General features: G+C 44.2%; 1 protein-coding gene across 1 annotated transcript in view; it reads left to right on the top strand.

Moving 5' to 3' along the window:
• LOC134932546 (chloride anion exchanger-like) overlaps window positions 1–27,279 on the top strand; it is a 130,974-nt gene that overhangs the window by 64,231 nt on the left and 39,464 nt on the right. The window contains exons 6-10 of the mRNA XM_063927076.1: window positions 11,610–11,762; window positions 12,233–12,315; window positions 13,275–13,422; window positions 17,854–17,967; window positions 23,768–23,845. Coding sequence (XP_063783146.1) covers window positions 11,610–11,762; window positions 12,233–12,315; window positions 13,275–13,422; window positions 17,854–17,967; window positions 23,768–23,845 — 576 coding nt within the window. The remainder of the gene's footprint in view (window positions 1–11,609; window positions 11,763–12,232; window positions 12,316–13,274; window positions 13,423–17,853; window positions 17,968–23,767; window positions 23,846–27,279) is intronic.

Here is a 27,279-nt window from a genome sequence, read left to right as displayed (position 1 = left end):
AACCGAACCCAAAACCAAAACACAAAACCCGAAAAATTTCAGGCGCTCATCTCTAATGTATACATATGCCACAGATGGGCTGCTTATTCTTGTTGGACAAATATATTCAAAGTGTATACTGCCTTTAAATTAACAATACTCAACTCATACTTGCCTACTCTCCTGCAAGGTGTGGGAGACTCTTGATTTTTCGGGTAGTCCCCCACACCCCTGAAAAAGTAGGTGAATCTGACACATCCCACCAGTTTCCTAGCGAAGCGGACAGGGTGAGGAGATTATAACTGGAATTCACATCATTTAACCCCGCCTACCCGATGTGTACACAAGAGAAGCTGCACTTTGTCATGATAGGGGTGGGGCTTAGTGCGAGACAGCCCGGCCCCTGCAGTGTACTGCAGAGTCGCCTCTCTGAGTTTATCTTGGAGAAGAGAAAATCCAAGGAGGTAAGTATGACTCACCGTTTATGTGACAATACTTTAAGTTTTGCATATCCTTGTTTTGAGAGTCATACTGTATATGGGATATGGGATAAATAGCTAGAGGAAATTCTAGCCCCTATGGTGAGATATTGGAGGATTTTGGGGTGCCCGTTGACAAGTTAGATCTCAATTAGAAAAACATGAATGCATTACCCAATATAGGGGCTCTAGATGTTGATTAAGCACCTTATATTTTGTATATCAAAAATTTAAGTACATCAGAGCATAGGCGGCTCCTACCTTAGTGGGCGATGCTCCGGGGTTTCCACCGACTTGTCCCCACCACCGCCGCCTGGGTCCTGGCACCTGTACTATGTACAGTTCACAGATGCACAGAAGAAATACTGTACCTCCCAACGGGACTGCCTGTAGTGTCTGTGACTTGTGACTGGCAGGTAGGATTTACAATAGGAAGTCACTGCCAGTCGCAGTAAAGCCAGTACAGTATCACGCAGGGGCGGATTTAGGGGTGGGGGCACCACTAGGCACAACAGTAAAAGCCGCCCCAGCCTGCCTAATTTTATTATTTTTATTGATTTAATAGAGTAATAATAAAAAAAACACTATGACATTTTTAAAATGTAATTATGAATTTACTAAGTGGAACAGCTTACAGGGGCAGTCTGTGCATCTCCTATCCATTTACACTCGGGGTCATTCCGAGTTGATTGCTTGCTGCATTTGTTCGCAGCGCAGCGATCAGGCTAAAAATGGTAGTTCTGCACATGCGGCGCAATGCGCACGCGTGACGTACGGGCACAACGAATGATGTAGTTTTGCACAGGGTCTAGCGATGCATTTCAGTCGCACTGGTTGCCACAAAGTGATTGATATGAAGTGGGCATTTCTGGGTGGCAACTGACCGTTTTCAGGGAGTGTTCCGAAAAACGCAGACATGCCAGAAAGAACGCAGGCGTGGCTGGGCAAACGCTGGGCGGGTGTGTGACGTGAAATCCGGAACTGAATAGTCTGAAGTGATCGCAAGCGCTGAGTAGGTTTTGAGCTACTCTAAAACTACACAAATATTTTTTTGCATGCGCTCTGCGATACATTATTTCGCACTTCTACTAAGCTAAAATACACTCCCAGTGGGAGGTGGCATAGCGTTTGCAAGGCTGCTAAAAACTGCTAGCGAGCGATCAACTCGGAATGACCCCCTCAGTACAGTAGAAATATTTAGCAGTTAGTGGTACTTATTGGTCTGACAGGACCAACACGAGCATCAAGTGCCGCCCCGAAACAAGTGCTGCCACTAGGCACGTGCCTAATGAGAAATTCGCTCACGGACTGCATCTGAGCTGGGTGGCGGATTTTAACTGCTGTAAGTCAAAACACGAGCTGTCCTGCATCAGTAGCAGTGGCAAATGCAGGATTTCTAGTGGGCGGTTTCCAACTGGAGTCCACTACCTCCCACTCTGGGGAACATTGGAGCAAGTGCAGGAATCTGGGGAGCGGTAAAAGAACTTAGTAACGACCCTGGGCATTAATGTAAATATTGCTGTTTTAATACACTGGATACTGTAAGGAATACAGTATTCATATTTCACACTATATAGGTCTATAGTATAGGCTATATCAAACAATTAAATAATATAATAAGTGGTCAGGAAAAGGTTCAACTTACCATAAAAAAATACACAACGTAATAGAACCAGTACTGCACTCTCTATGCACCCATTCTCCCACCTCATGGTAAGGCTCCTGTCTCTTCTTCCTGGTAGCTACTCTCTGGTCCAGAGAACTGATTAAGGACTTAGATCCACACACACAACATACTTGGTAGAAGAAGCTGCTACCACTGGGCATGTGTAGCAGCTCAGCTCTGTCCCTTATACTGCATGATGCATATTATATACTATTGCTATTGTTGTTATAATTTGAGCCACTTGCCAAGAGGAAGTGGGGGGGGGGTTCCAGATAAACAGGACCAAAGCAGTCCCCCCCCCCGCCACCACACACACACACACACACACACACACACACCACGTTTGTCAAGGGGAGCAACAACAGAACAAATCCTCCTCTCCTGTGTGCAGGATCTGGTAAACACAAAGGAAGAATCCCTGGGTGCACACTGTCAGGCTGAGCAAATGTCAGAACCTACTGGTCACCAGATAAAATAAATATAATAAAATGAGTAGAGGATAGGTGGGTTAACCCTATCACCATATCTTGCATATAGAAATTGAGTAATCCATACTGTGAAATAGGTTAACAGGTTCCAAGAACACACATGATTAATAGGCTCGCCACAAACTGGGGCTCATTCAGAGTTGCACGCAGGATGTTATGCGGATGGAATTTTCACACTGTGCATGGTCCATGGTCAGGCATATGCAGCTACGGAGCATTTCGGAGTTGCCTGCATCTCAGACACATCTCCACTTGTGTGTAAATGGGCAGCAACTGGGTGTTCGCAAATAAGATAAGTGTTCCGAAGGGTGTCGTAGACATGTAGATGGAATTGCGGGCTATACATGTGCAGACATCCATCTGATTTCAAACCAATCAATTTCACCAAAGATAGGGCTGGTGCAAATTAGAGATGAGCGGGTTCGGTTTCTCTGAATCCGAACCCGCACGAACTTCATGTTTTTTTTCACGGGTCCGAGCGACTCGGATCTTCCCGCCTTGCTCGGTTAACCCGAGCGCGCCCGAACGTCATCATGACGCTGTCGGATTCTCGCGAGACTCGGATTCTATATAAGGAGCCGCGCGTCGCCGCCATTTTCACACGTGCATTGAGATTGATAGGGAGAGGACGTGGCTGGCGTCCTCTCCATTTAGATTAGGAGAGAGAGAGAGAGAGATTGACCTGAGGCTGATACTGTAGAAGAGAGTGCAGAGTTTAGTGACTGACCACAGTGACCACCAGCAGTGCAGTTGTTTTATTTAATATATCCGTTCTCTGCCTGAAAAAAACGGTACACACAGTGACTCAGTCACATACCATATCTGTGTGCACTGCTCAGCCCAGTGTGCTGCATCATCTATGTATATATTATATATCTGACTGTGCTCAGCTCACACAGCTTATAATTGTGGGGGAGACTGGGGAGCACTGCAGTGCCAGTTATAGGTTATAGCAGGAGCCAGGAGTACATATTATATTAAAATTAAACAGTGCACACTTTTGCTGCAGGAGTGCCACTGCCAGTGTGACTGACCAGTGACCTGACCACACTGACCACCAGTATAGTTAGTAGTATACTATATTGTGATTGCCTGAAAAAGTTAAACACTCGTCGTGTGACTTCACTTGTGTGGTGTTTTTTTTTTTATTCTATAAAAAACTCATTCTGCTGACAGACAGTGTCCAGCAGGTCCGTCATTATATAATATATATACCTGTCCGGCTGCAGTAGTGATATATATATATTTTTTATATCATTATTTATCATCCAGTCGCAGCAGACACAGTACGGTAGTTCACGGCTGTAGCTACCTCTGTGTCGGCACTCGGCAGTCCATCCATAATTGTATACCACCTACCCGTGGTTTTTTTTTCTTTCTTCTTTATACATACATACTACTACATCTCTTTATCAACCAGTCTATATTAGCAGCAGACACAGTACAGTACGGTAGTTCACGGCTGTGGCTACCTCTGTGTCGGCACTCGGCAGTCCGTCCATAATTGTATACCACCTAACCGTGGTTTTTTTTTCTTTCTTCTTTATACATACATACTACGACATCTCTTTATCAACCAGTCTATATTAGCAGCAGACACAGTACAGTACGGTAGTTCACGGCTGTGGCTACCTCTGTGTCGGCACTCGGCAGTCCGTCCATAATTGTATACCACCTAACCGTGGTTTTTTTTTCTTTCTTCTTCATACATACATACTACGACATCTCTTTATCAACCAGTCTATATTAGCAGCAGACACAGTACAGTACGGTAGTTCACGGCTGTGGCTACCTCTGTGTCGGCACTCGGCAGTCCGTCCATAATTGTATACCACCTAACCGTGGTTTTTTTTTCTTTCTTCTTTATACATACATACTACGACATCTCTTTATCAACCAGTCTATATTAGCAGCAGACACAGTACAGTACGGTAGTTCACGGCTGTGGCTACCTCTGTGTCGGCACTCGGCAGTCCGTCCATAATTGTATACCACCTAACCGTGGTTTTTTTTTCTTTCTTCTTCATACATACATACTACGACATCTCTTTATCAACCAGTCTATATTAGCAGCAGACACAGTACAGTACGGTAGTTCACGGCTGTGGCTACCTCTGTGTCGGCACTCGGCAGTCCGTCCATAATTGTATACCACCTACCCGTGGTTTTTTTTTCTTTCTTCTTTATACATACATACTACTACATCTCTTTATCAACCAGTCTATATTAGCAGCAGACACAGTACAGTACGGTAGTTCACGGCTGTGGCTACCTCTGTGTCGGCACTCGGCAGTCCGTCCATAATTGTATACCACCTACCCGTGGTTTTTTTTTCTTTCTTCTTCATACATACATACTACTACATCTCTTTATCAACCAGTCTATATTAGCAGCAGACACAGTACAGTACGGTAGTTCACGGCTGTGGCTACCTCTGTGTCGGCACTCGGCAGTCCGTCCATAATTGTATACCACCTAACCGTGGTTTTTTTTTTCTTTCTTCTTCATACATACATACTACGACATCTCTTTATCAACCAGTCTATATTAGCAGCAGACACAGTACGGTAGTTCACGGCTGTAGCTACCTCTGTGTCGGCACTCGGCAGTCCGTCCATAATTGTATACTAGTATCCATCCATCTCCATTGTTTACCTGAGGTGCCTTTTAGTTGTGCCTATTAAAATATGGAGAACAAAAATGTTGAGGTTCCAAAATTAGGGAAAGATCAAGATCCACTTCCACCTCGTGCTGAAGCTGCTGCCACTAGTCATGGCCGAGATGATGAAATGCCAGCAACGTCGTCTGCCAAGGCCGATGCCCAATGTCATAGTACAGAGCATGTCAAATCCAAAACACCAAATATCAGTAAAAAAAGGACTCCAAAACCTAAAATAAAATTGTCGGAGGAGAAGCGTAAACTTGCCAATATGCCATTTACCACACGGAGTGGCAAGGAACGGCTGAGGCCCTGGCCTATGTTCATGGCTAGTGGTTCAGCTTCACATGAGGATGGAGGCACTCAGCCTCTCGCTAGAAAAATTAAAAGACTCAAGCTGGCAAAAGCAGTAGCACCGCAAAGAACTGTGCGTTCTTCGAAATTCCAAATCCACAAGGAGAGTCCAATTGTGTCGGTTGCGATGCCTGACCTTCCCAACACTGGACGTGAAGAGCATGCGCCTTCCACCATTTGCACGCCCCCTGCAAGTGCTGGAAGGAGCACCCGCAGTCCAGTTCCTGATAGTCAGATTGAAGATGTCAGTGTTGAAGTACACCAGGATGAGGAGGATATGGGTGTTGCTGGCGCTGGGGAGGAAATTGACCAGGAGGATTCTGATGGTGAGGTGGTTTGTTTAAGTCAGGCACCCGGGGAGACACCTGTTGTCCGTGGGAGGAATATGGCCGTTGACATGCCTGGTGAAAATACCAAAAAAATCAGCTCTTCGGTGTGGAACTATTTCAACAGAAATGCGGACAACAGGTGTCAAGCCGTGTGTTCCCTTTGTCAAGCTGTAATAAGTAGGGGTAAGGACGTTAACCACCTCGGAACATCCTCCCTTATACGTCACCTGCAGCGCATTCATAATAAGTCAGTGACAAGTTCAAAAACTTTGGGTGACAGCGGAAGCAGTCCACTGACCAGTAAATCCCTTCCTCTTGTAACCAAGCTCACGCAAACCACCCCACCAACTCCCTCAGTGTCAATTTCCTCCTTCCCCAGGAATGCCAATAGTCCTGCAGGCAATGTCACTGGCAATTCTGACGAGTCCTCTCCTGCCTGGGATTCCTCCGATGCATCCTTGCGTGTAACGCCTACTGCTGCTGGCGCTGCTGTTGTTGCTGCTGGGAGTCGATGGTCATCCCAGAGGGGAAGTCGTAAGCCCACTTGTACTACTTCCAGTAAGCAATTGACTGTTCAACAGTCCTTTGCGAGGAAGATGAAATATCACAGCAGTCATCCTGCTGCAAAGCGGATAACTGAGGCCTTGACAACTATGTTGGTGTTAGACGTGCGTCCGGTATCCGCCGTTAGTTCACAGGGAACTAGACAATTTATTGAGGCAGTGTGCCCCCGTTACCAAATACCATCTAGGTTCCACTTCTCTAGGCAGGCGATACCGAGAATGTACACGGACGTCAGAAAAAGACTCACCAGTGTCCTAAAAAATGCAGTTGTACCCAATGTCCACTTAACCACGGACATGTGGACAAGTGGAGCAGGGCAGGGTCAGGACTATATGACTGTGACAGCCCACTGGGTAGATGTATGGACTCCCGCCGCAAGAACAGCAGCGGCGGCACCAGTAGCAGCATCTCGCAAACGCCAACTCTTTCCTAGGCAGGCTACGCTTTGTATCACCGGTTTCCAGAATACGCACACAGCTGAAAACCTCTTACGGCAACTGAGGAAGATCATCGCGGAATGGCTTACCCCAATTGGACTCTCCTGTGGATTTGTGGCATCGGACAACGCCAGCAATATTGTGTGTGCATTAAATATGGGCAAATTCCAGCACGTCCCATGTTTTGCACATACCTTGAATTTGGTGGTGCAGAATTATTTAAAAAACGACAGGGGCGTGCAAGAGATGCTGTCGGTGGCCAGAAAAATTGCGGGACACTTTCGGCGTACAGGCACCACGTACAGAAGACTGGAGCACCACCAAAAACTACTGAACCTGCCCTGCCATCATCTGAAGCAAGAAGTGGTAACGAGGTGGAATTCAACCCTCTATATGCTTCAGAGGTTGGAGGAGCAGCAAAAGGCCATTCAAGCCTATACAATTGAGCACGATATAGGAGGTGGAATGCACCTGTCTCAAGCGCAGTGGAGAATGATTTCAACGTTGTGCAAGGTTCTGATGCCCTTTGAACTTGCCACACGTGAAGTCAGTTCAGACACTGCCAGCCTGAGTCAGGTCATTCCCCTCATCAGGCTTTTGCAGAAGAAGCTGGAGACATTGAAGGAGGAGCTAACACGGAGCGATTCCGCTAGGCATGTGGGACTTGTGGATGGAGCCCTTAATTCGCTTAACAAGGATTCACGGGTGGTCAATCTGTTGAAATCAGAGCACTACATTTTGGCCACCGTGCTCGATCCTAGATTTAAAGCCTACCTTGGATCTCTCTTTCCGGCAGACACAAGTCTGCTGGGGTTGAAAGACCTGCTGGTGAGAAAATTGTCAAGTCAAGCGGAACGCGACCTGTCAACATCTCCTCCTTCACATTCTCCCGCAACTGGGGGTGCGAGGAAAAGGCTCAGAATTCCGAGCCCACCCGCTGGCGGTGATGCAGGGCAGTCTGGAGCGACTGCTGATGCTGACATCTGGTCCGGACTGAAGGACCTGACAACTATTACGGACATGTCGTCTACTGTCACTGCATATGATTCTCTCACCATTGAAAGAATGGTGGAGGATTATATGAGTGCCAAGTAGGCACGTCACACAGTCCATACTTATACTGGCAGGAAAAAGAGGCAATTTGGAGGCCATTGCACAAACTGGCTTTATTCTACCTAAGTTGCCCTCCCACAAGTGTGTACTCCGAAAGAGTGTTTAGTGCCGCCGCTCACCTTGTCAGCAATCGGCGTACGAGGTTACATCCAGAAAATGTGGAGAAGATGATGTTCATTAAAATGAATTATAATCAATTCCTCCGCGGAGACATTGACCAGCAGCAATTGCCTCCACAAAGTACACAGGGAGCTGAGATGGTGGATTCCAGTGGGGACGAATTGATAATCTGTGAGGAGGGGGATGTACACGGTGATATATCGGAGGGTGATGATGAGGTGGACATCTTGCCTCTGTAGAGCCAGTTTGTGCAAGGAGAGATTAATTGCTTCTTTTTTGGGGGGGGTCCAAACCAACCCGTCATATCAGTCACAGTCGTGTGGCAGACCCTGTCACTGAAATGATGGGTTGGTTAAAGTGTGCATGTCCTGTTTTGTTTATACAACATAAGGGTGGGTGGGAGGGCCCAAGGACAATTCCATCTTGCACCTCTTTTTTCTTTTATTTTTCTTTGCGTCATGTGCTGTTTGGGGAGGGTTTTTTGGAAGGGACATCCTGCGTGACACTGCAGTGCCACTCCTAAATGGGCCCGGTGTTTGTGTCGGCCACTAGGGTCGCTAATCTTACTCACACAGTCAGCTACCTCATTGCGCCTCTTTTTTTCTTTGCGTCATGTGCTGATTGGGGAGGGTTTTTTGGAAGGGACATCCTGCGTGACACTGCAGTGCCACTCCTAAATGGGCCCGGTGTTTGTGTCGGCCACTAGGGTCGCTAATCTTACTCACACAGTCAGCTACCTCATTGCGCCTCTTTTTTTCTTTGCGTCATGTGCTGATTGGGGAGGGTTTTTTGGAAGGGACATCCTGCGTGACACTGCAGTGCCACTCCTAAATGGGCCCGGTGTTTGTGTCGGCCACTAGGGTCGCTAATCTTACTCACACAGTCAGCTACCTCATTGCGCCTCTTTTTTTCTTTGCGTCATGTGCTGATTGGGGAGGGTTTTTTGGAAGGGACATCCTGCGTGACACTGCAGTGCCACTCCTAAATGGGCCCGGTGTTTGTGTCGGCCACTAGGGTCGCTAATCTTACTCACACAGTCAGCTACCTCATTGCGCCTCTTTTTTTCTTTGCGTCATGTGCTGATTGGGGAGGGTTTTTTGGAAGGGACATCCTGCGTGACACTGCAGTGCCACTCCTAAATGGGCCCGGTGTTTGTGTCGGCCACTAGGGTCGCTAATCTTACTCACACAGTCAGCTACCTCATTGCGCCTCTTTTTTTCTTTGCGTCATGTGCTGATTGGGGAGGGTTTTTTGGAAGGGACATCCTGCGTGACACTGCAGTGCCACTCCTAAATGGGCCCGGTGTTTGTGTCGGCCACTAGGGTCGCTAATCTTACTCACACAGTCAGCTACCTCATTGCGCCTCTTTTTTTCTTTGCGTCATGTGCTGATTGGGGAGGGTTTTTTGGAAGGGACATCCTGCGTGACACTGCAGTGCCACTCCTAAATGGGCCCGGTGTTTGTGTCGGCCACTAGGGTCGCTTATCTTACTCACACAGTCAGCTACCTCATTGCGCCTCTTTTTTTCTTTGCGTCATGTGCTGATTGGGGAGGGTTTTTTGGAAGGGACATCCTGCGTGACACTGCAGTGCCACTCCTAGATGGGCCAGGTGTTTTTGTCGGCCACTAGTGTCGCTTAGCTTAGTCATCCAGCGACCTTGGTGCAAATTTTAGGACTAAAAATAATATTGTGAGGTGTGAGGTATTCAGAATAGACTGAAAATGAGTGGAAATTATGGTTTTTGAGGTTAATAATAATATGGGATCAAAATGACCCCCAAATTCTATGATTTAAGCAGTTTTTTAGTGTTTTTTTTAAAAAACACCCGAATCCAAAACACACCCGAATCCGACAAAAAAAATTTGGTGAGGTTTTGCCAAAACGCGGTCGAACCCAAAACACGGCCGCGGAACCGAACCCAAAACCAAAACACAAAACCCGAAAAATTTCAGGCGCTCATCTCTAGTGCAAATGAGCACGTTCATAAATCGATAGATAGGTGGTGTTGCCGATTTACAGTATGTGTTTAAGACACTGAACCTTCATATCTCTTCTTACATTTGCTTTCCAATACTACTAAAGGGCTGATACAAAGTTGAATGTGCATCTTTATGTGAAGTGTATCTTGCATCTTTTTGTACTGTGTATGCTGTAGAACCAGACGTATACTATTATAGGTGATGATGTGTCATAATCAATTAAAGGAAATGTTGGTTAGCTGTTATGGACAGCGTCACCTGTATGACAGTCATTCTATATTCCCCACATACAAGCTGTCAGAATGGTCCAAGTATTACTTTGTGTGACACCTGGCACTTTTCTGAATACAAGCAAGTGGTAAACAGAAGAAGGGTGATGGCTAAACATGATGGGTTATGCCTCTCATGAGGCATATGTCTTAGGGTGTGTACACACGGTGAGATATTTTCTTTCGATTTTGACTATATAGTCAAAATTGCAAGAAAAGTTAGTGCAGATCGCAAGGTGAAAGTCACCTTGCGATCCCGATGCGCGGTCCCGCCAGGTCGGCATCGCAAGAAAAGATAGACTGTGAAGGCAAGTCAATCCTTGCTAGATCGGTGTACTATCTAGTTCATCTCACATGTCAATGACATCTCACATAAGCCAAAATCTCACATAAGCCAAAATCGTAAGCACACACAGTCCATATCTCAAGAAAAGTTAGTCAAAATCTGTGCTATCTGGGCTCCAGGGAGTTCATGGGAAATCGCAAGTGAAAATCGGGCATAGCAAGGATCTCGCCGTGTGTACACATCCTTAGGTAATATGGTTTGGAGGGAAAAAGTTAAAAAGAAAAAAAATGCGGCAATAAGTTAAACTAGCTTTATTCTACAAATGTTATTAGACTGAATATTGAGTAAAGCTGCAGTACTTATAGTGTACACTAGCATTATAGGAGGATGTATGGCTAGTGTATGCAAGGAAAGAGAAGAATGTCCTTCCTGAGGTGCCACCTCAGGCAATAACATGGTATGGCCCAGCACTGCCTGGAGCAACTTTCTTATCATGCCTATCATGAGTATGGTATTGAACACATGTAGTCTTAGTAATAAGTATTCTAGTGATTGCTTTTCTCTGGTATGATGAAAAATAGCCCAGCGTCTTGGTTAAGAGTAATTCCAGACTTCTAAATTTTGTTGATTGTCATATTTAATAAGTGACATCAAAAGTATTTAGAAAAGCAAATATTTGTATGTTAAATAATTTATTGCTATAATATGCAGTACTCCCATTATAGCATTTTCTAATAGTGGTTACTAATGAGGAATAAAATACTACTCACTGCTCAACTCGCCGGTGTTGTTCCCCTTTATACTTGAACTCATTTAATATAGACATCATTAATGCAATTTACACTCTGACGTTCTGGATTATATTGATTCTAATTTTATTTTGCAGACCCTGAAAGATATCTTTACTACAATTACAGCTACAAATATTGCCGATCTTGTCACATCCATAATTGTAATGGTCGTAGTCTTTGTTGTAAAGGAAATCAATGACCGTTTTAAAGCCAAGATACCTGTACCCATACCTATTGAAGTTATAATGGTAAGTAACTAAATGGCACTATATGACAATAAATATAATTTTTGACTAAAAAGATATTGCTGGTTATTTATGACGTGCACACAAAATGCAGTTATGTCCAAAAGATAAGTGTAAACTGAGGTGTACTTTATCTCTATGTATGCACAAAACATTTCTATCAATGCACTTAAAAATTGTGTTTTTGCCAGGGCTTAGTAAATTCAGGATCACTTATAATTGTTATAGTTCACTATAGCAATTGTTCTAAAATAGGTTTGTTAAAAGAAAACTTTGCCACAATGCACATCTGGGAAAAAACTAAAAGTGCAAAATTTGTGGATACTGGGCTAAGATCCCAGCACTAGTAAAGTGAGGAAATAGTGAAGTCAAATACAACATACATTTCATTATTGAAACAGAGAAGTTAGTATTTGGTAGTTGGCTAATTTGGGGGGAAATGTTCACTTTCACATTTTACTTTTACATTTTAGACAGTGATTGCAACTGGAGTATCATATGGATTTGATTTCGCAGTGAAATATAAGGTGGATGTTGTTGGAAAATTATCGAAGGGGTAAGAATAACTTTATATTTTTGTTTGATAACCAGCAAAACTACTGCACTGTATTGTTTTGTGCATGATATTATTGATTTTGATTGCTAATTAACAAGAAACACAGTACTAAATATAGTAGTAAATAAATAATATGGAAAACTTTTCTATGTATAGATCATGGGTTTCTTTCAGCATTTACGTAATATACATGTTTTGGTGACTGATTCTACCACATGCTGTACAGTAGCCTGGGAAAAGGTACATTAGAATGTTCCAGGTCAGAGAGATAGATGCTGTGCTGCGGCAGGGGGCAGGCCACAAAAGTTGGAGACATTACAGTACACCTCTTTGGCAGGCTTAGGCCTAACCCACTACATTTATCTCCTAGCCATTTTGGCACCCCTGACAGTAGCAGCAAGAGTACAGGTAATTGATACACTGCCCATACATCTCATTTTATATTTCCATGAAAAGGACATGTTTAATTAAAACTGTATATTGGTGGCAGAAATACAATTTAGAAAATTCTGATACAACAGTCATGGGAGGTTTTAGGGAAGTGGGGGGTGGGGGCGGGGAGGAGGGCACAGTGGCCTTTAGGAAATGCATTTGCATACAGGCCACAAGATGGCAAGCTTTAGTAAAGATGCCAAATAAAAAAATCATGTCTACATGTCTGGGTTACTTAAACATTCCTGTAATAAACATGATAAGCATTGTTAGGTGCTGATTATAGTGAAGTTAACACCTATCTGAGGTTAAGCCATGTGGTAAAATACCACCCTCTCCAATAATTGACATGTGAGGTTCAAAGTTGGATTGTTTAGTTATCCTTTCAGGAGACATAAGAGAGAGAAAATCATTACATTTAAACCAGTTAGACTAGATTGCTATGAATTACAAACAGTATAAAACCTTTAATTTGTATAAATATAATCCACAATCCATGTTTTTATGGTTCTATTTACTGTACATAGTTTTCAGGCTCCAATTGCACCAAGTCTTTCAGTGTTTCAAGACTGCATAGCGGATGGTTTTTCCATTGGAATTGTTGGGTTTGCTGTAGCCTTTTCTGTGGCTAAAGTGTATTCAATCAAGCATGACTATGTGATCAACGGTAACCAGGTATGTAACAGATATTGTTATTACTCAATGGTGACTTTGTAACCATTTTCTTTTAAGACATATTAGTTAGGAGTGTGATACTTTTTCACTACTTTAAACTACTATTATTATCCCTATAGATTGTAAGCTTGCGAGCAGGGCCTTCCTACTTCTATGACTGTTTGTTATTACCCAGTTTCGTAAATTGCAACGAAATTTGCTGCGCTACATAAGAAACTGTTAATCATAATAATAATAATAATAATAATAACAACAATAATAAAAAATTAGTGCTGCAAACTATATATATTATTTAAAATTAATTTATATGAAGGCAACTGTGAATTGAACAATAATAGCAATATTATTAATAACTACAGTAGTTTGCAGTAAAATATCTGCTTGCAAAAAAGGTTTAAGATAACACACTGCAAAGAGTGTATAAGACAAACAGTGTTAATGGGGTCCGTGACATCCAGTCTGACACATAAAAAGGGTGCATGATGTCAGGGAAAGGTGCAGTCTCAAGGGGAGGGATGTGGCCTTATAGAATGTCCCCAAGAGTGTGTCCAGCATTCCCAGAGATTTCGGGCTTCCTCCAGAGACTATGGGGCCTATTTACTAAGCCTTGACTGGAGATAAAGTGGATGGCGATAAAGTACCAACCAATCAGCTCCTTACTGCCATGTCACAGGCTGTGTTTGAAAAAGCGAGTTTTATGGTAAGAACTTACCTTTGTTAAAACTCTTTCTGCGAGGAACACTGGGCTCCACAAGGATAGACATAGGGGTGTAGAGTAGGATCTTGATCCGAGGCACCAACAGGCTGAAAAGCTTTGACTGTTCCCAGAATGCATAGCGCCGCCTCCTCTATAACCCCACCTCCCTGCACAGGAGCTCAGTTTTTAGTTAACCAGCCCAATGCAGTAGCAGGAAAAGAGACGACAACGGTTAGTAGCCACATACAACACACTCTCACGACAGGAGAAGTGTCAGCGGCTAATGCCATACCAACCCAAAGAAGCTAAGTGCGTCAGGGCGGGCGCCTTGTGGAGTACAGTGTACCTCGCAGAAAGGGTTTTAACAAAGGTAAGTTCTTACCATAAAACTCGTTTTCTGCTGCGGGGTACACTGGGCTCCACAAGGATAGACATAGGGGATGTCCTAAAGCACTTCCTTATGGGAGGGGACGCACTGTAGCGGGCACAAGAACCCAGCATCCAAAGGAAGCATCCTGGGAAGCGGCAGTATCAAAGGCATAGAACCTTATGAACATGTTCACTGAGGACCACGTAGCCGGGCCACCCAAGAAGGTCCAACAGACCGAGTAGAATCGGCCGTAATGTGAGCAGGAGCCGAGAGACCAGCCCTCACATAAGCATGTGCAATCACCATTCTAATCCATCTGGCCAAAGTTTGCTTGTGAGCAGGCCAGCCCCGTTTGTGAAATCCAAACAGCACAAAGAGAGAATCAGATTTTCTAATAGAAGCAGTTCTCTTCACATAGATACGGAGAGCCCGTACCACATCCAAAGACCGCTCTTTGGGAGACAGATCAGGAGAAACAAGTGCCGGAACCACAATCTCCTTGTTAAGGTGGAACGAAGAAACCACCTTAGGTAAATATCCAGGACGAGTCCTAAGTACCGCCCGGTCACGGTGAAATATCAGATATGGGGAACTACAGGACAAGGCACCCAAATCCGACACTCTTCTAGCTGAAGCAATAGCCAGCAGGAACACCACCTTAAGGCAAAGTTCTTAGGGCTGCCCAGAGCAGCCCCTCTGTTATGTGCCTGCTATCTGGGGAACCAACTACAAAACTGAGCTCCTGTGCAGGGAGGCGGGGTTATAGAGGAGGCGGCGCTATGCATTCTGGGAACAGTCAAAGCTTTTCAGCCTGTTGGTGCCTCGGATCAAGATCCTACTCTACACCCCTATGTCTATCCTTGTGGAGCCCAGTGTACCCCACAGCAGAAATAACAGTTAGGATCTGATTGGCTTTATCTCCATCCAAGGCTTAGTAAATAGACCCCTTTGCCTGCACTCAGCGACAGGAGTCTGGTGCTGCACAATAATGTCACAGACAGCACCTGGTTCCTGGTCATGGGGAGGAGCCGGCATTTTGGTGTCACCCCCTGGAATGGTGACACCCGGGTGGTCCAGCAACCCCCTAGTTATGCCAGCGTATCAGCCCAACCAACTACATGTTTGTTTTAATTAACATAATGCCTAATCAAGATATTTTGATTATATCAAACTGTATGAGGGTAAGTGGTAACATACTGCTAATAGCTACTGTACATAGAAAGATTGAAAAAAAAAAAAAGACACAGGCGCATTTTATATAGCAATATCATATGTTCTAAATATCTTACTTGACTTTATTATACATGTGTGAACAAATATCAGTTTATTTCCAGTTTAAGGCAGGGGTATTCAACATGTGGCCCTCCAGCTGCTTGGGAACTACACATGCTGCCCACATGCCCTGCACAAGTTTTACTATTAGGGCAGAGTGTGGCTAAATGCAGCCTACTCAATGCAAAAGTCCTCTTCCCTTTACACTGCTTGCCCCAACATTTTTGGACACCTCTTTCAGATTTCCATAACAGTAGAGGGGGGTTGCCCAACAATGAGGTCACTGGATCGCACTGCTGCACAAAACATCTGTAAATGCTTTGCGCAGCAGTGCATCCCGAAGTAGTCACTATCGCCCCAATCCTCTCTCCAGCTGCTCATGACAAAGCCCAGCAGAAGCTCAGATGCGTAGTGACTCAGATCGGTGACAGCAGTGGGTGGACACAAAAGAAGAGGACACTACAGAGTAGATGTCATTCAGTAAGTAACAGAATGGGAGCACTGGTATGGCATATACCCCCAGGTGTTGAATATTTGGCACTACTGGGGGCATTACATGTGTCTGGCAGAGCTGGGGGTATTACGTGTCTCTGGCACTACTGGGGGCATTAGGTGTATCTGGCACTATACTGGGGGAATTCCATCTATCTGGCACAACTGGGGGCATTATGTGTAACTGGCACTATACTGGGGGCATTACATGTAACTTGCACTATACTGGCGCACGGACACATTGGGGAGGTGCATGCTTCAAAACTTTTTGCTTAGGGTGATACTAGGCCTGGAGCTGGCCCTGCTGGTCAGGCATATAAGGGCATGAGGAGGCTCTGAGGACTAAGGCCTGTAGAGGGACATGACTTTGAGCATATCAAGTCTGTTGACTCTATAGCATTTTACAAGTTGAGGGCATTACTGTTTGACATAGCAATTATGGCATTATCCATGATATGCTGAGACTGGGAACCACAACCCTCTAGCCTAGCATCACATACATCATCCAGTCAAAGTTGCAACTACATTGGTCGCATTAATGCAGCATCTTATCACAGCGAGTGAGTGATGTTTATTTCAAGACAAATTTCTTAGGGCATGCTAAAAAATGTGGCAGGGTATGCTGGGATGTACAGTGCCTTGGCAGCTGGAGGACCGCATGTTGAATTCCCCTGATTTAATGGATCAGATACTGTATGGGGTATATTCAATTCCTGTCTGATCCTTTCCTACGGAAAGGATCCGACAGGTCAGTATTCGATGACTCGGCCAAACTCGACAGGTTTTGGCCATTCCGACAATGTAAATCCGACTTTTTTTAAAGTTGGATTAACATTGTCGGAAACGGGACTAAAACCCTTCCAACAAAATACGTGGGAATTCCCAACTTGTCGGAAAAACAAACCTATTGAATAGGTCGGAACCCCTTTCCGACTTAAAACAGTCGGAAACTGCCGTCTTTCTGACAAGATGCCAGTTTCCGACAGGAATTGAATATACCCCTATGTAAGAACAAATATTACTGAAAAAAAATAATTTCTATCAATTTGAAAATATTATTTTATTATGTTGTGTATGTTATCTTTTTGCTTTTTAAAGTTGACCTTTATTACCTCACAAACCGTTTGAATGTCTTTTCTGTTGGATTGCTGAACCACACTCACTGTTTGCAACTTTATTTGACAACTTTGTCAGAAACTGAAAAGAAAAAAAATGGACACATACAGTGATTCCTTTGCAGACATTTAATTCTTAGAATATTAAACAATGTGACAATTTGCTATTAAAACAAGTCTTTGTAAGTAAAAAAAAAAAAAAAAGTCTCTTATGTTAGTTATCAGGTTATTAAAAAAGATGATGATGATGATGATGATGATGATGATGATGATGATGAATAACAATATTAAATTATAATTCTATGGTGCCACAAGGGTTCTCCATCTCGGTACATAGGTAGAACATACAGACAAATTACATAATACAAGGGTGAACTTGTCATTTGTATTTTATTTCACCATTATCATTCTTGTATTGTTAATAAAGAATCCATATTCAGATTTCAGATTAATGTGTATAATTGGAAATACTTGTTGCTTTGCAGGAACTGGTCGCATTTGGATTAAGCAACATATTTTGTGGCTGTTTCAGAGGGTTTGCCGCCAGTACTTCACTGTCAAGATCAGCTGTCCAGGAGAGCACCGGGGGGAAAACTCAGGTGAATAGTCCACTAAGGAAACCATTCTGGGGATAGTTATGTTGAGGGACTCCAGTGTTTGTATATGCACAAAGACAAAACCATTTTCTGCTCATTTTCATATGTGAATTAAGGACCAGAGAGCAAAATTGCCCAAGAGTGCCTGGCTGCATAAATCAACATCTATATTAAACTTTATGGACTGTTTTGTCCATAAAGTGACGTAAGAAATGTCTTTAAAGTCTTATTTACATATGTACTTGTAAGTGTAATATACTGATTTATGAAACAGTGATAAAAGTGCACAAATAAATCATTGCCTATCAAGATTAACACTTGGATAGGGTAATAAAAATTAATATTTAGTCAGAAAGCAAGTATTTAGTTGGCAACTCTATAATGAAGCAAGAGTGTATCAATAAAACAGTGTGTTCAGTATTTTCAGAAAAGGCAAAGTAAGCACTTTAGAAAAACTTTAGGTAGTGAAACTGCATAAAATTCCATCAGTAGCCCAGTCAGCCACTGGTGTTAAAATGCATGCGTCTTCTAATGTTTTTCTGTTGCTGTGTTTTGTTTTTACTCCAGTAATAGCATGTGAAAAATTATGGGGTTGGAATCAGTTTGTTCCAACGACCCAACTTCTGCTTGCTCTAAAGGGGGCAATTCAACTGTGAGTGATGCTTGGCTTGTGATGTCAGAATGGCGTGGAAACACTTGTAATGGAGGCACAGCGCAACTGCACCATTGTCATTTTACCTCACACTCCCAACGATAAGCAGTAAAGTAAAACATGTTGTTAAAGGTTGAGTCTCTTATATCCATAATTCTTGGGACAATAAGTATTTTGGATATTGGATTTCCCATATTTTGGAATATTTGCATACCATGAGATATCCTGGGAATGAGCACAAGTCTAAACAAAGAATGCATTTATGTTTATATACACCTTATACACCCAACCTGAAGGTAATGTTATGCAATATTTGTAATAATTTTAGACTGACTCAACCTGTATCAGATACCTTGTATCAACCTGTATCACATAATTATCTATGATATGCACTGCCACACATCACAGATAATTGTATTGCCCCCTTACAGTTTAGACTTAGAGGAAGCAGTAGCATTTGGGGGGCTGCATGTTCAATTTTCACTCATTCAGTGAAGTGAATTCAAGAGTTATTAGTATGTCCTCTTAAGTTGATGTAAGATTCGACACCACATGTCATATACTTGAATACCATTAGGTATAGTTAAAGCATCTTAATTGCTTTCACTGAAAAAGTAACCCAATACACTAATCATTATCAAAGATCCAAATGTGTACAAAACTCTAACATACAGCATCATACATTTACTTTCCTTGTGCACTAGACAGAGTGGTTGTAATAGATTACCGAACATTTGCACCTGTGATCAGTGTTCGTATATATTATTATATAATAAAGTCAATTAAGTTGACATCAAAATAATATCAGCATCCCCTTCTACATCCCTCCTCTGTCTCACCATTACCCTGCTTGATACAGTTCTAAACTATTACATATGTGTCATATGATTTGTAGATTACTATTGATAACTGATGCAATTTTCTCCTAGTTATCCTATATTCACCATGTAAAACAGTCTCAATAAACGACACCCCTATCCATGATTAATATATGTAGCATTAAACATACAGATGCATACACTCATGCAATAAGAATGGAATACAGATATTTAAGGCATTTGCCCAGTGGCAAAAATTACCAAAGTACCCCAAAATATGCTCCTAAAGGTGCATACACACTGGCCGTTGTTGCCCAGCGTGTATGCACAGCGATGATCGCTGACATCGCTGGGCTGAAAAACGCTCAGTGCATACACACTGAGCGCTTTTCCCCCCTGCCCAGCGATGTCAGCGGGGGTGAGCGTTTTTCCATAGCAGGACGCTATGGAAAGCCATTCACCCCGCCGTTCATGAAGCGGGGGCGCGCATCAGCTCTCATCGCCGGGGCATACACACTGGACAGTTTTGAGCTGAAAGCAGCTCCACACACCAAAACTGAGCTGCTTTCAGCACAAAATCGCCCAGTGTGTATGGGCCTTAACTGTCATGTTACAGGCTGTGTTTGAAAAATGACACTTAGGTGCTGATTTGTTGGTTCGTTATCTCTCTCTACTTTATCTCTCTCCAAGGCTTAGTACATCTCCCCCTATACGTTTTTACATTCACCAATACTGCTATTGTTATGATGATAGGAAACCTTCCTTGGCAGCATAGCACAGAAAAACCTTGCCCGATATTCACAGTGTGTCATGCCCCATGTCAGATGAAGACAGTAGTATAAATGACTTGCCTGCCCATCATTGCTTTTAATTATTCTTGTATACAGTACAGCAGATTCATTTTAATAATTTTTCACGCTAATTTATAACAACCAAATCCATAATCAACACCTCTCTAGTCCTAGGCATCATTAACATTACTGGAGGCTTCAAACTTCAATATTGCTAAATTAAACCAAATTGATGTTACATCAGATCTTGGGGGTAATTCCAAGTTGATCCCAGCAGGAAATTTTTTAGCAGTTGGGCAAAACCATGAGCACTGCAGGGGAGGCAGATATAACATGTGCAGAAAGAGTTAGATTTGGGTGGGGTATTTTGTTTCTGTGCAGGGTAAATACTGGCTGCTTTATTCTTACACTGCAATTTAGATTGCAGATTGAACTCACCACACCCAAATCTAACTCTCTCTGCACATGTTATATCTGCCCCACCTGCACTGCACATGGTTTTGCCCAACTGCTAAAAAATTTCCTGCTGCGATCAACTTGGAATTACCCCCCTTGTCCTGATCTGATGATTGGAAAAAAAAAAAAAACATCCATAGGGACATTCTGAGAAACCACTGATTTTTTTTAGGCAACTCAAAAATTTCAGTTACAGAATAACTATAACCACTAGGCACAGTGTAACCGCTAGGCATACTGTAACAACTATGCACACTACAACTAGGCACGCTGTAACCGCAAGGCACACTGTATCCACTAGACACACTGTAACGGCTATGCACACTGTAACCTCTAAGCACACTGTAACCACTAAGCATACTGTGACCGCTAGGCACACTGTGCTAGACACACTGTAACCACCAGGCACCCATTAAGCACACTGTAACCGCTAGGCACACGGTAACCGCTAGACACACTGTAACCACTCGGTACCCACTGAGCACACTGTAATCGCTAGGCCATAGGTCTGCAAACTCGGTCCTCATTACCCCACACAGTGCATGTTTTGCAGGTAACCCAGCAGGTGCACAAGTGTATTAATTACTCACAGACACATATTAAAAGGTCCACAGGCGGAGTTAATTATTTCACTTGTGATTCTGTGAGGAGACCTGCAAGACATGCACTGTGTGGGGTAATGAGGACCGAGTTTGCAGACCTATGCGCTAGACACACTGTAACCACTATGCACTCACTAAGCACACTGTAACCACTATGCACGCACAAAGCACACTATACCCGCTAGGCACACTTTAACCACTAACAGCCAGGCACACTGTAACCGCTATACACACTGTAACCACTAGGCACCCACTAAGCACACTGTAACCGCTATACACACTGTAACCACTAGGCACCCACTAAGCACACTGTAACTGCTAGGCACACTGTAACCAATAGGCACCCAATAAGCACACTGTAACCGCTATACACACTGTAACCACTAGGCACTGATAAAGCCAAATATTTATCTTATATATAACACACTATAAAGAGGTTAAGAAACACAGTACGCAATTGGCGCACGAGGTACCGTAAGGGTACGCTCTTAGCGTAGTGGACGCTGTATCGGGAGCGAGCCGCTCGAGCGACACAAACGCTCGCGAGAATACGCTGTTGGTATCGGGCACACTATAGGTGAGCGACTACCGTAATGCTACGCTATCAGCGTAGCGGACGCTCGAGACCACGAGGAGATCACGAGCGGCGCAGACGCTCACAAGATAACAATCAGTAGACCTTGAATGTAACAGACAGAAATGATATTCTTATACTGTAAACCTTGTACTGAAACACTGTAGCGATATAACGCTGCTTAACCTTGTTTACACTAAAGCTGTTTGAGCGATAGAGACGCTCCTATTACCATCTGCAATATAATGAACACACAATACCGGTCTAAGGGTCTAACGCCTTTTAAGGAAATGAATGAACGTTCAAAAGAATAATACAATACAAGTCATACACTACCAAAATAACATTGAATATCTAACCAAGTAACTACACGTAAAATACAATAGCAGTACAATAACACTTTGAGAGGAAAAGAGAGAGAAAGAGGAGAGGAGAGAGAGAGAGAGAGATATGGCTCACAATAACAAGAAAGACAATATGATTGCAGAGAAACTTACGCACAAAGGGTAACAATCGCATGCGCCTCCTGGATATCCAGCTCCCGATTATCAGTGATGAGAACCGTTGAAGAGAATAGAGAGCTGGCCCAGATCGGCTTGTCCTTTTATACCCTACACAAAATACAGTACAATGGTCCCTATATTCTTATTGTTCATTGGACACAGGAATTCGTCTTCGCATTATAACAAAAGGTCATAGGTTGATTCATACAGGTGGGCTGTGACTATTTCCAACTGCTCAGGTGGGTGGGAAACTAGGTTTCCCGCCGCATGGATAATAAAGTGCAAATATAGTAAAAGTCCATAAACTTCTTATGTCCATAACTATTCGCACGAGCGAGTTATCCGCTTCAAACCAACACCGGACTATTGCTAATTAAATACTCTTCCGATGGATACTAAACACCACTGTATAACCCTTGTCTGACCCTTCGTATCAAACAAAGAGGGATCTCTTTGTCCATGAACATGCTACATTAACTAAACTTTCAAATTCTATCAAAGAGACCATGATCTACAAAATACATTATATGGTTAAAATATGTAACTATTGAGTCGCACGCTAGACGCATACAAACTCTACCGTAAATGCGCATACCGTGCGCCTGCGGGTGCACGCAACAGCGAGTATGCGCACGCACGGGAGAGCACATGCACGCGCAGCGAGGACACGCATGAGGTGCAAATATGGCAGTGTGCATAGTGATATTTTTCTGACTTTGACAGCACCCACTAAGCACACTGTAACCGCTAGGCACACTGTAACCAATAGGCATACTGTGACCACTAGGCATACTGTAATTGTAGATGATAAAAAGCTTTTGCCAGGATGTTTTATCTTTTCTTTTGTTTTTTATTTTAATACATTTATGAAAAAAGTGCCTAAAGACAGTGAAGTTGGAGAGGGCAAATCCTCAATGACCAGGTCATAGCATTTGGTTTTCTTATATCTAAATGACATGTTCTTGTCGCTGTGCATTGCATGTAACTGCTATTTCAGAGAGGATGAATATCTAATCTTTCTATATAGTCCAGAGATTTGACTACTTAGGTTACACACGACAGCGATTCCCAGAAGCACTTTTGCACTTTCCGCAGTATGACGAACGTAATGTAGATAAGGAAAGTATACAAAACTATGTATACGACATCCCTTGGTAAATGAGCATACAGTAGATAAGCTGAATGGGAGAGAACTGGAGATATAATTCTCACATATCATACCCCTGTGATGAAGCCTTTAGCAATATTGTCTCTTGGTAGTCTGATCTTAGATTTAAACCAAATAAAAGCGTTTATATAGAAATTATATCCCTCTCTATAATACTTAGACACACTGTATGTTTGTTTGTTTGTTTGTTTGTTTATTATGTTTCAAGCTACGGCCTTGTGCTCTTTATGTGTTAACAGGTGGCCGGCCTTTTATCAGCTATTATGGTCATGATTGTTACTTTGGCTATTGGATTCCTCCTTGAACCATTGCAAAAGGTAAGATTATATAAGACATCAAATATTACAGTAATCTTACCAGGAAACAATTTGTATGTTATATCATGCATAACGTGTTTATTCTGTATTCTGTTATCAACTATTAATATTTACCAACTGAGTTATTTGATGTGCTTTAAAACAATGTTTAACAAAATCACATTTCTGCATGGAGGGTTTTATAAACATGGTGATCAATCTGTATGCAGAGCCGGATTAAGGGGAGGGGGGGGGGGGCCTGGGGGTAATTACCCTGGGCCCCCCCATTCCAAATGGGCCCCCCGCCGCAGATCGGATCTCTCTTACCGATCCGATCTGCGGTGGCGCTGCGCACCCTGCTTCCGGCCCCACTGTGCATGTGCAGGGAAACTCTGGCAGCAGCACAGGGCAGCAGGGCAGCTGAGCGACGGCTCAGCTGTCCAATAATACAGAACCAGCAGCCTGCATCATTGGCTGTGCATGCAGGGAAGAAGTGGAGGGAGCCCTCTGAATGTGTGGAGCCAGCAGATAACAAAGTACAGTAAGTCTAGCTATCACTGGGTCATACACGTGTGTGTGTGTGTGTGTGTGTGTGTGTGTGTGTGTGTGTGTGTGTGTGTGTGTGTGTGTGTGTGTGTGTGTGTGTATATACATCAATATACATATATACAATAAACATATATTTATATGTGTGTGTGCATATATATGTATATATATATATATATATATATACACAGTGGCGTAACTAGAAATTTTTCTCCCCCAAGCCAAAAAATTCTTCGGCGCCCCCCCCCCCCCCATAATTGGCACTAGTAAAGGGACAAAAAAGGGGGATGTGGCTTCGTTGAAATGGGCGTGGCTTCACATAAAGGGGCGTGGCATTGCAGGAAAAGACTACCTTATACCCCAGTTTTGCAACCTGCACGCCCAGACGTTAGCCACCTCAGGAAAGAAAAATAATCCTGATTCATGCCCCTTACATTATTTGTCATTTTTCCTCCTTATAGTAATGCCCAGTATACATTATGCCACAGTACATTATGCCACATACTGCAATGGCCCTTAGACATTATGCCACACACAATAATGCACATGACACAATATGCACACACTGTAATGCCCCCGACACATTATGCCACACACCGTAATGCCTGTGACACATTATGACAGGAATCGCAATGCCCGTTATACATTATGCTACACACTGCAATGCCCCTGATACGTTATAGCACATACAATGTCTGTGACACATTATGACACACACCGCAATGACCCTGAGACATTATACCACATACCACAATGCTCGTGATATAGTATACAACACACCGTAATGCCTGACACATTATGACACACACCGCAATGTCCGTGATACATTATGCCACACACCGTAATGCCCATTACACATTAAGTTCTACAGTAAGGCTTCTAATTACTTTTAAATTACCTGCTCGTTGCCAGGGGTTTCATGCTCTTGGTTCCATGCACGATGCCAGGGATTTTCATGCTCAGGGTGTCATGCTCATTGCCAGGGGTTTCATGCACTGGGTGTCATGCTCGTTGCTAGGGGGTAGTGCTTGTTGGTAGGGCCGTGCTCCCAGTGCCACATATGCCCCCAGTGTCAGATATTCCCCCACAGTGCCAGGTACATGCCCCCAGTGCCAAATATATCCCCCCAGTGCCACATATGCCCCCAGTACCAGATATTCCCCCACAGTGCCAGGTATATGCCCCCAGTGCCAGATATTCCCCCACAGTGCCACATATGCCCCCTCAGTGCCTGCTCCCCCCAGTGCCAGATATTCCCCCACAGTGCCAGGTATTTGCCCCCAGTGCCAGATATTCCCCACAGTGCCACATATGCCCCATCAGTGCCTGCTCCCCCCAGTGCCAGATATTCCCCCACAGTGCCAGGTATTTGCCCCCAGTGCCAGATATTCCCCCACAGTGCCACATATGCCCCCTCAGTGCCTGCTCCCCCCAGTGCCAGATATTCCCCCATAGTGCCAGGTATATGCCCCCAGTGCCAGATATTCCCCCACAGTGTCACATAAGCCCCCTCAGTGCCTGCTCCCCCCAGTGCCAGATATTGCCCCACAGTGCCAGGTATATGCCCCCAGTGCCAGATATTCCCCCACAGTGCCACCAGGTACATGCCCCCAGTGCCAGATATTCCCCCACAGTGCCTGCTCCCCTATCCCCCCCCCGCCCGCACCCCGCTCCTTTGTGTTGGAGGGACACGGAGGGCACAGCGCGCACCTCTCCCGTGTCCTTCCTGGCTCTCCTGCGGGTCTAATAAAGGAAGTGCCGGTTCGTGAGCCAATCAGAGCTCACGAACGGCACTTCCTTTATTAGACCGTCCGGAGAGCCAGGAGGGACACTGGAGAGGCGCGCACAGTGCCCTCCGTGTCCCTCCAACACAGCAGCGGAGGGAAGGAGACCGCAGATTGACATGCGGACCGCATGTCAATCTGTTCTAAGTCAGTGGCGCCCCCGCAGCCCCTCGCCCCCAGGCCACCGCGAGGACTGCGGGGGCAGTAGTTACGCCACTGTATATATATATATATATATATATTTCTCATACGTCCTAGAGGATGCTGGGGATGCTTCAAGAACCATGGGGTATAGACGGGATCCGCAGGAGACATGGGCACTTCAAGACCTTGAATGGGTGTGAACTGGCTCCTCCCTCTATGCCCCTCCTCCAGACCCCAGTTAGATTCTGTGCCCAGTGAGACTGGATGCACACTGAGGAGCTCTCCTGAGTTTCTCTGAAAAATACTTTGTTAGGTTTTTTATTTTCAGGGAGACCTGCTTTGTGGGACTGAGGGGAGAGAAGCAGACCTACTTCTGTGAGTTTCAAGGCTCTGCTTCTTAGGCTACTGGACACCAATAGCTCCAGAGGGTCTGATTGCTAGGTACGCCTAGATGCTCATTCCCGGAGCCGTGCCGTCACCCCCCTTGCAGAGCCAGAAGTCAGAAGACGGGTGAGTAGAAGAAGATCAGAAGACTTCAGTGACGGCTTTGAGGTGCCGTGCAGCGGCCGCGCTGCGCGCCATGCTCCCACACACACAGCGGCACTACAGGTTGCAGGGCGCAGGGAGGGGCGCCCTGGGCAGCATAAAACCTCACTAATGGACTGGCAAAAGCGGTATAAAGTGCCTGGGCACTAAAAACAAACACCCGCCAGTATAAATTTGTGGAAAATAGCGGGGCTGAAGCGCGCCATTTAGGGGGCGTGGCTTAGCCCTCACAGCTCTAATCAGCACCATTTTCTCTTCACAGAGCTGCAGAGATGCTGGTCCTGGCCTCCTACACTGCTGTAGTGCAAAACGGGGGGGGGGGGGGAGTAATTTGGTGCTGTATTATTAATATTAAAAGCGCTAACAGGTCTGAGGCATTATATTAACAGTTTTAGAACCGGGATAGGCGCTGGGTTGTGAGCTGGCAAAACTCCC

Source organism: Pseudophryne corroboree, chromosome 6 (assembly GCF_028390025.1).
Source record: "Pseudophryne corroboree isolate aPseCor3 chromosome 6, aPseCor3.hap2, whole genome shotgun sequence".
In the NCBI taxonomy this organism is placed as follows: Eukaryota; Metazoa; Chordata; class Amphibia; order Anura; family Myobatrachidae; genus Pseudophryne; species Pseudophryne corroboree.
This window is presented reverse-complemented; position numbering and strand designations above follow the sequence as displayed.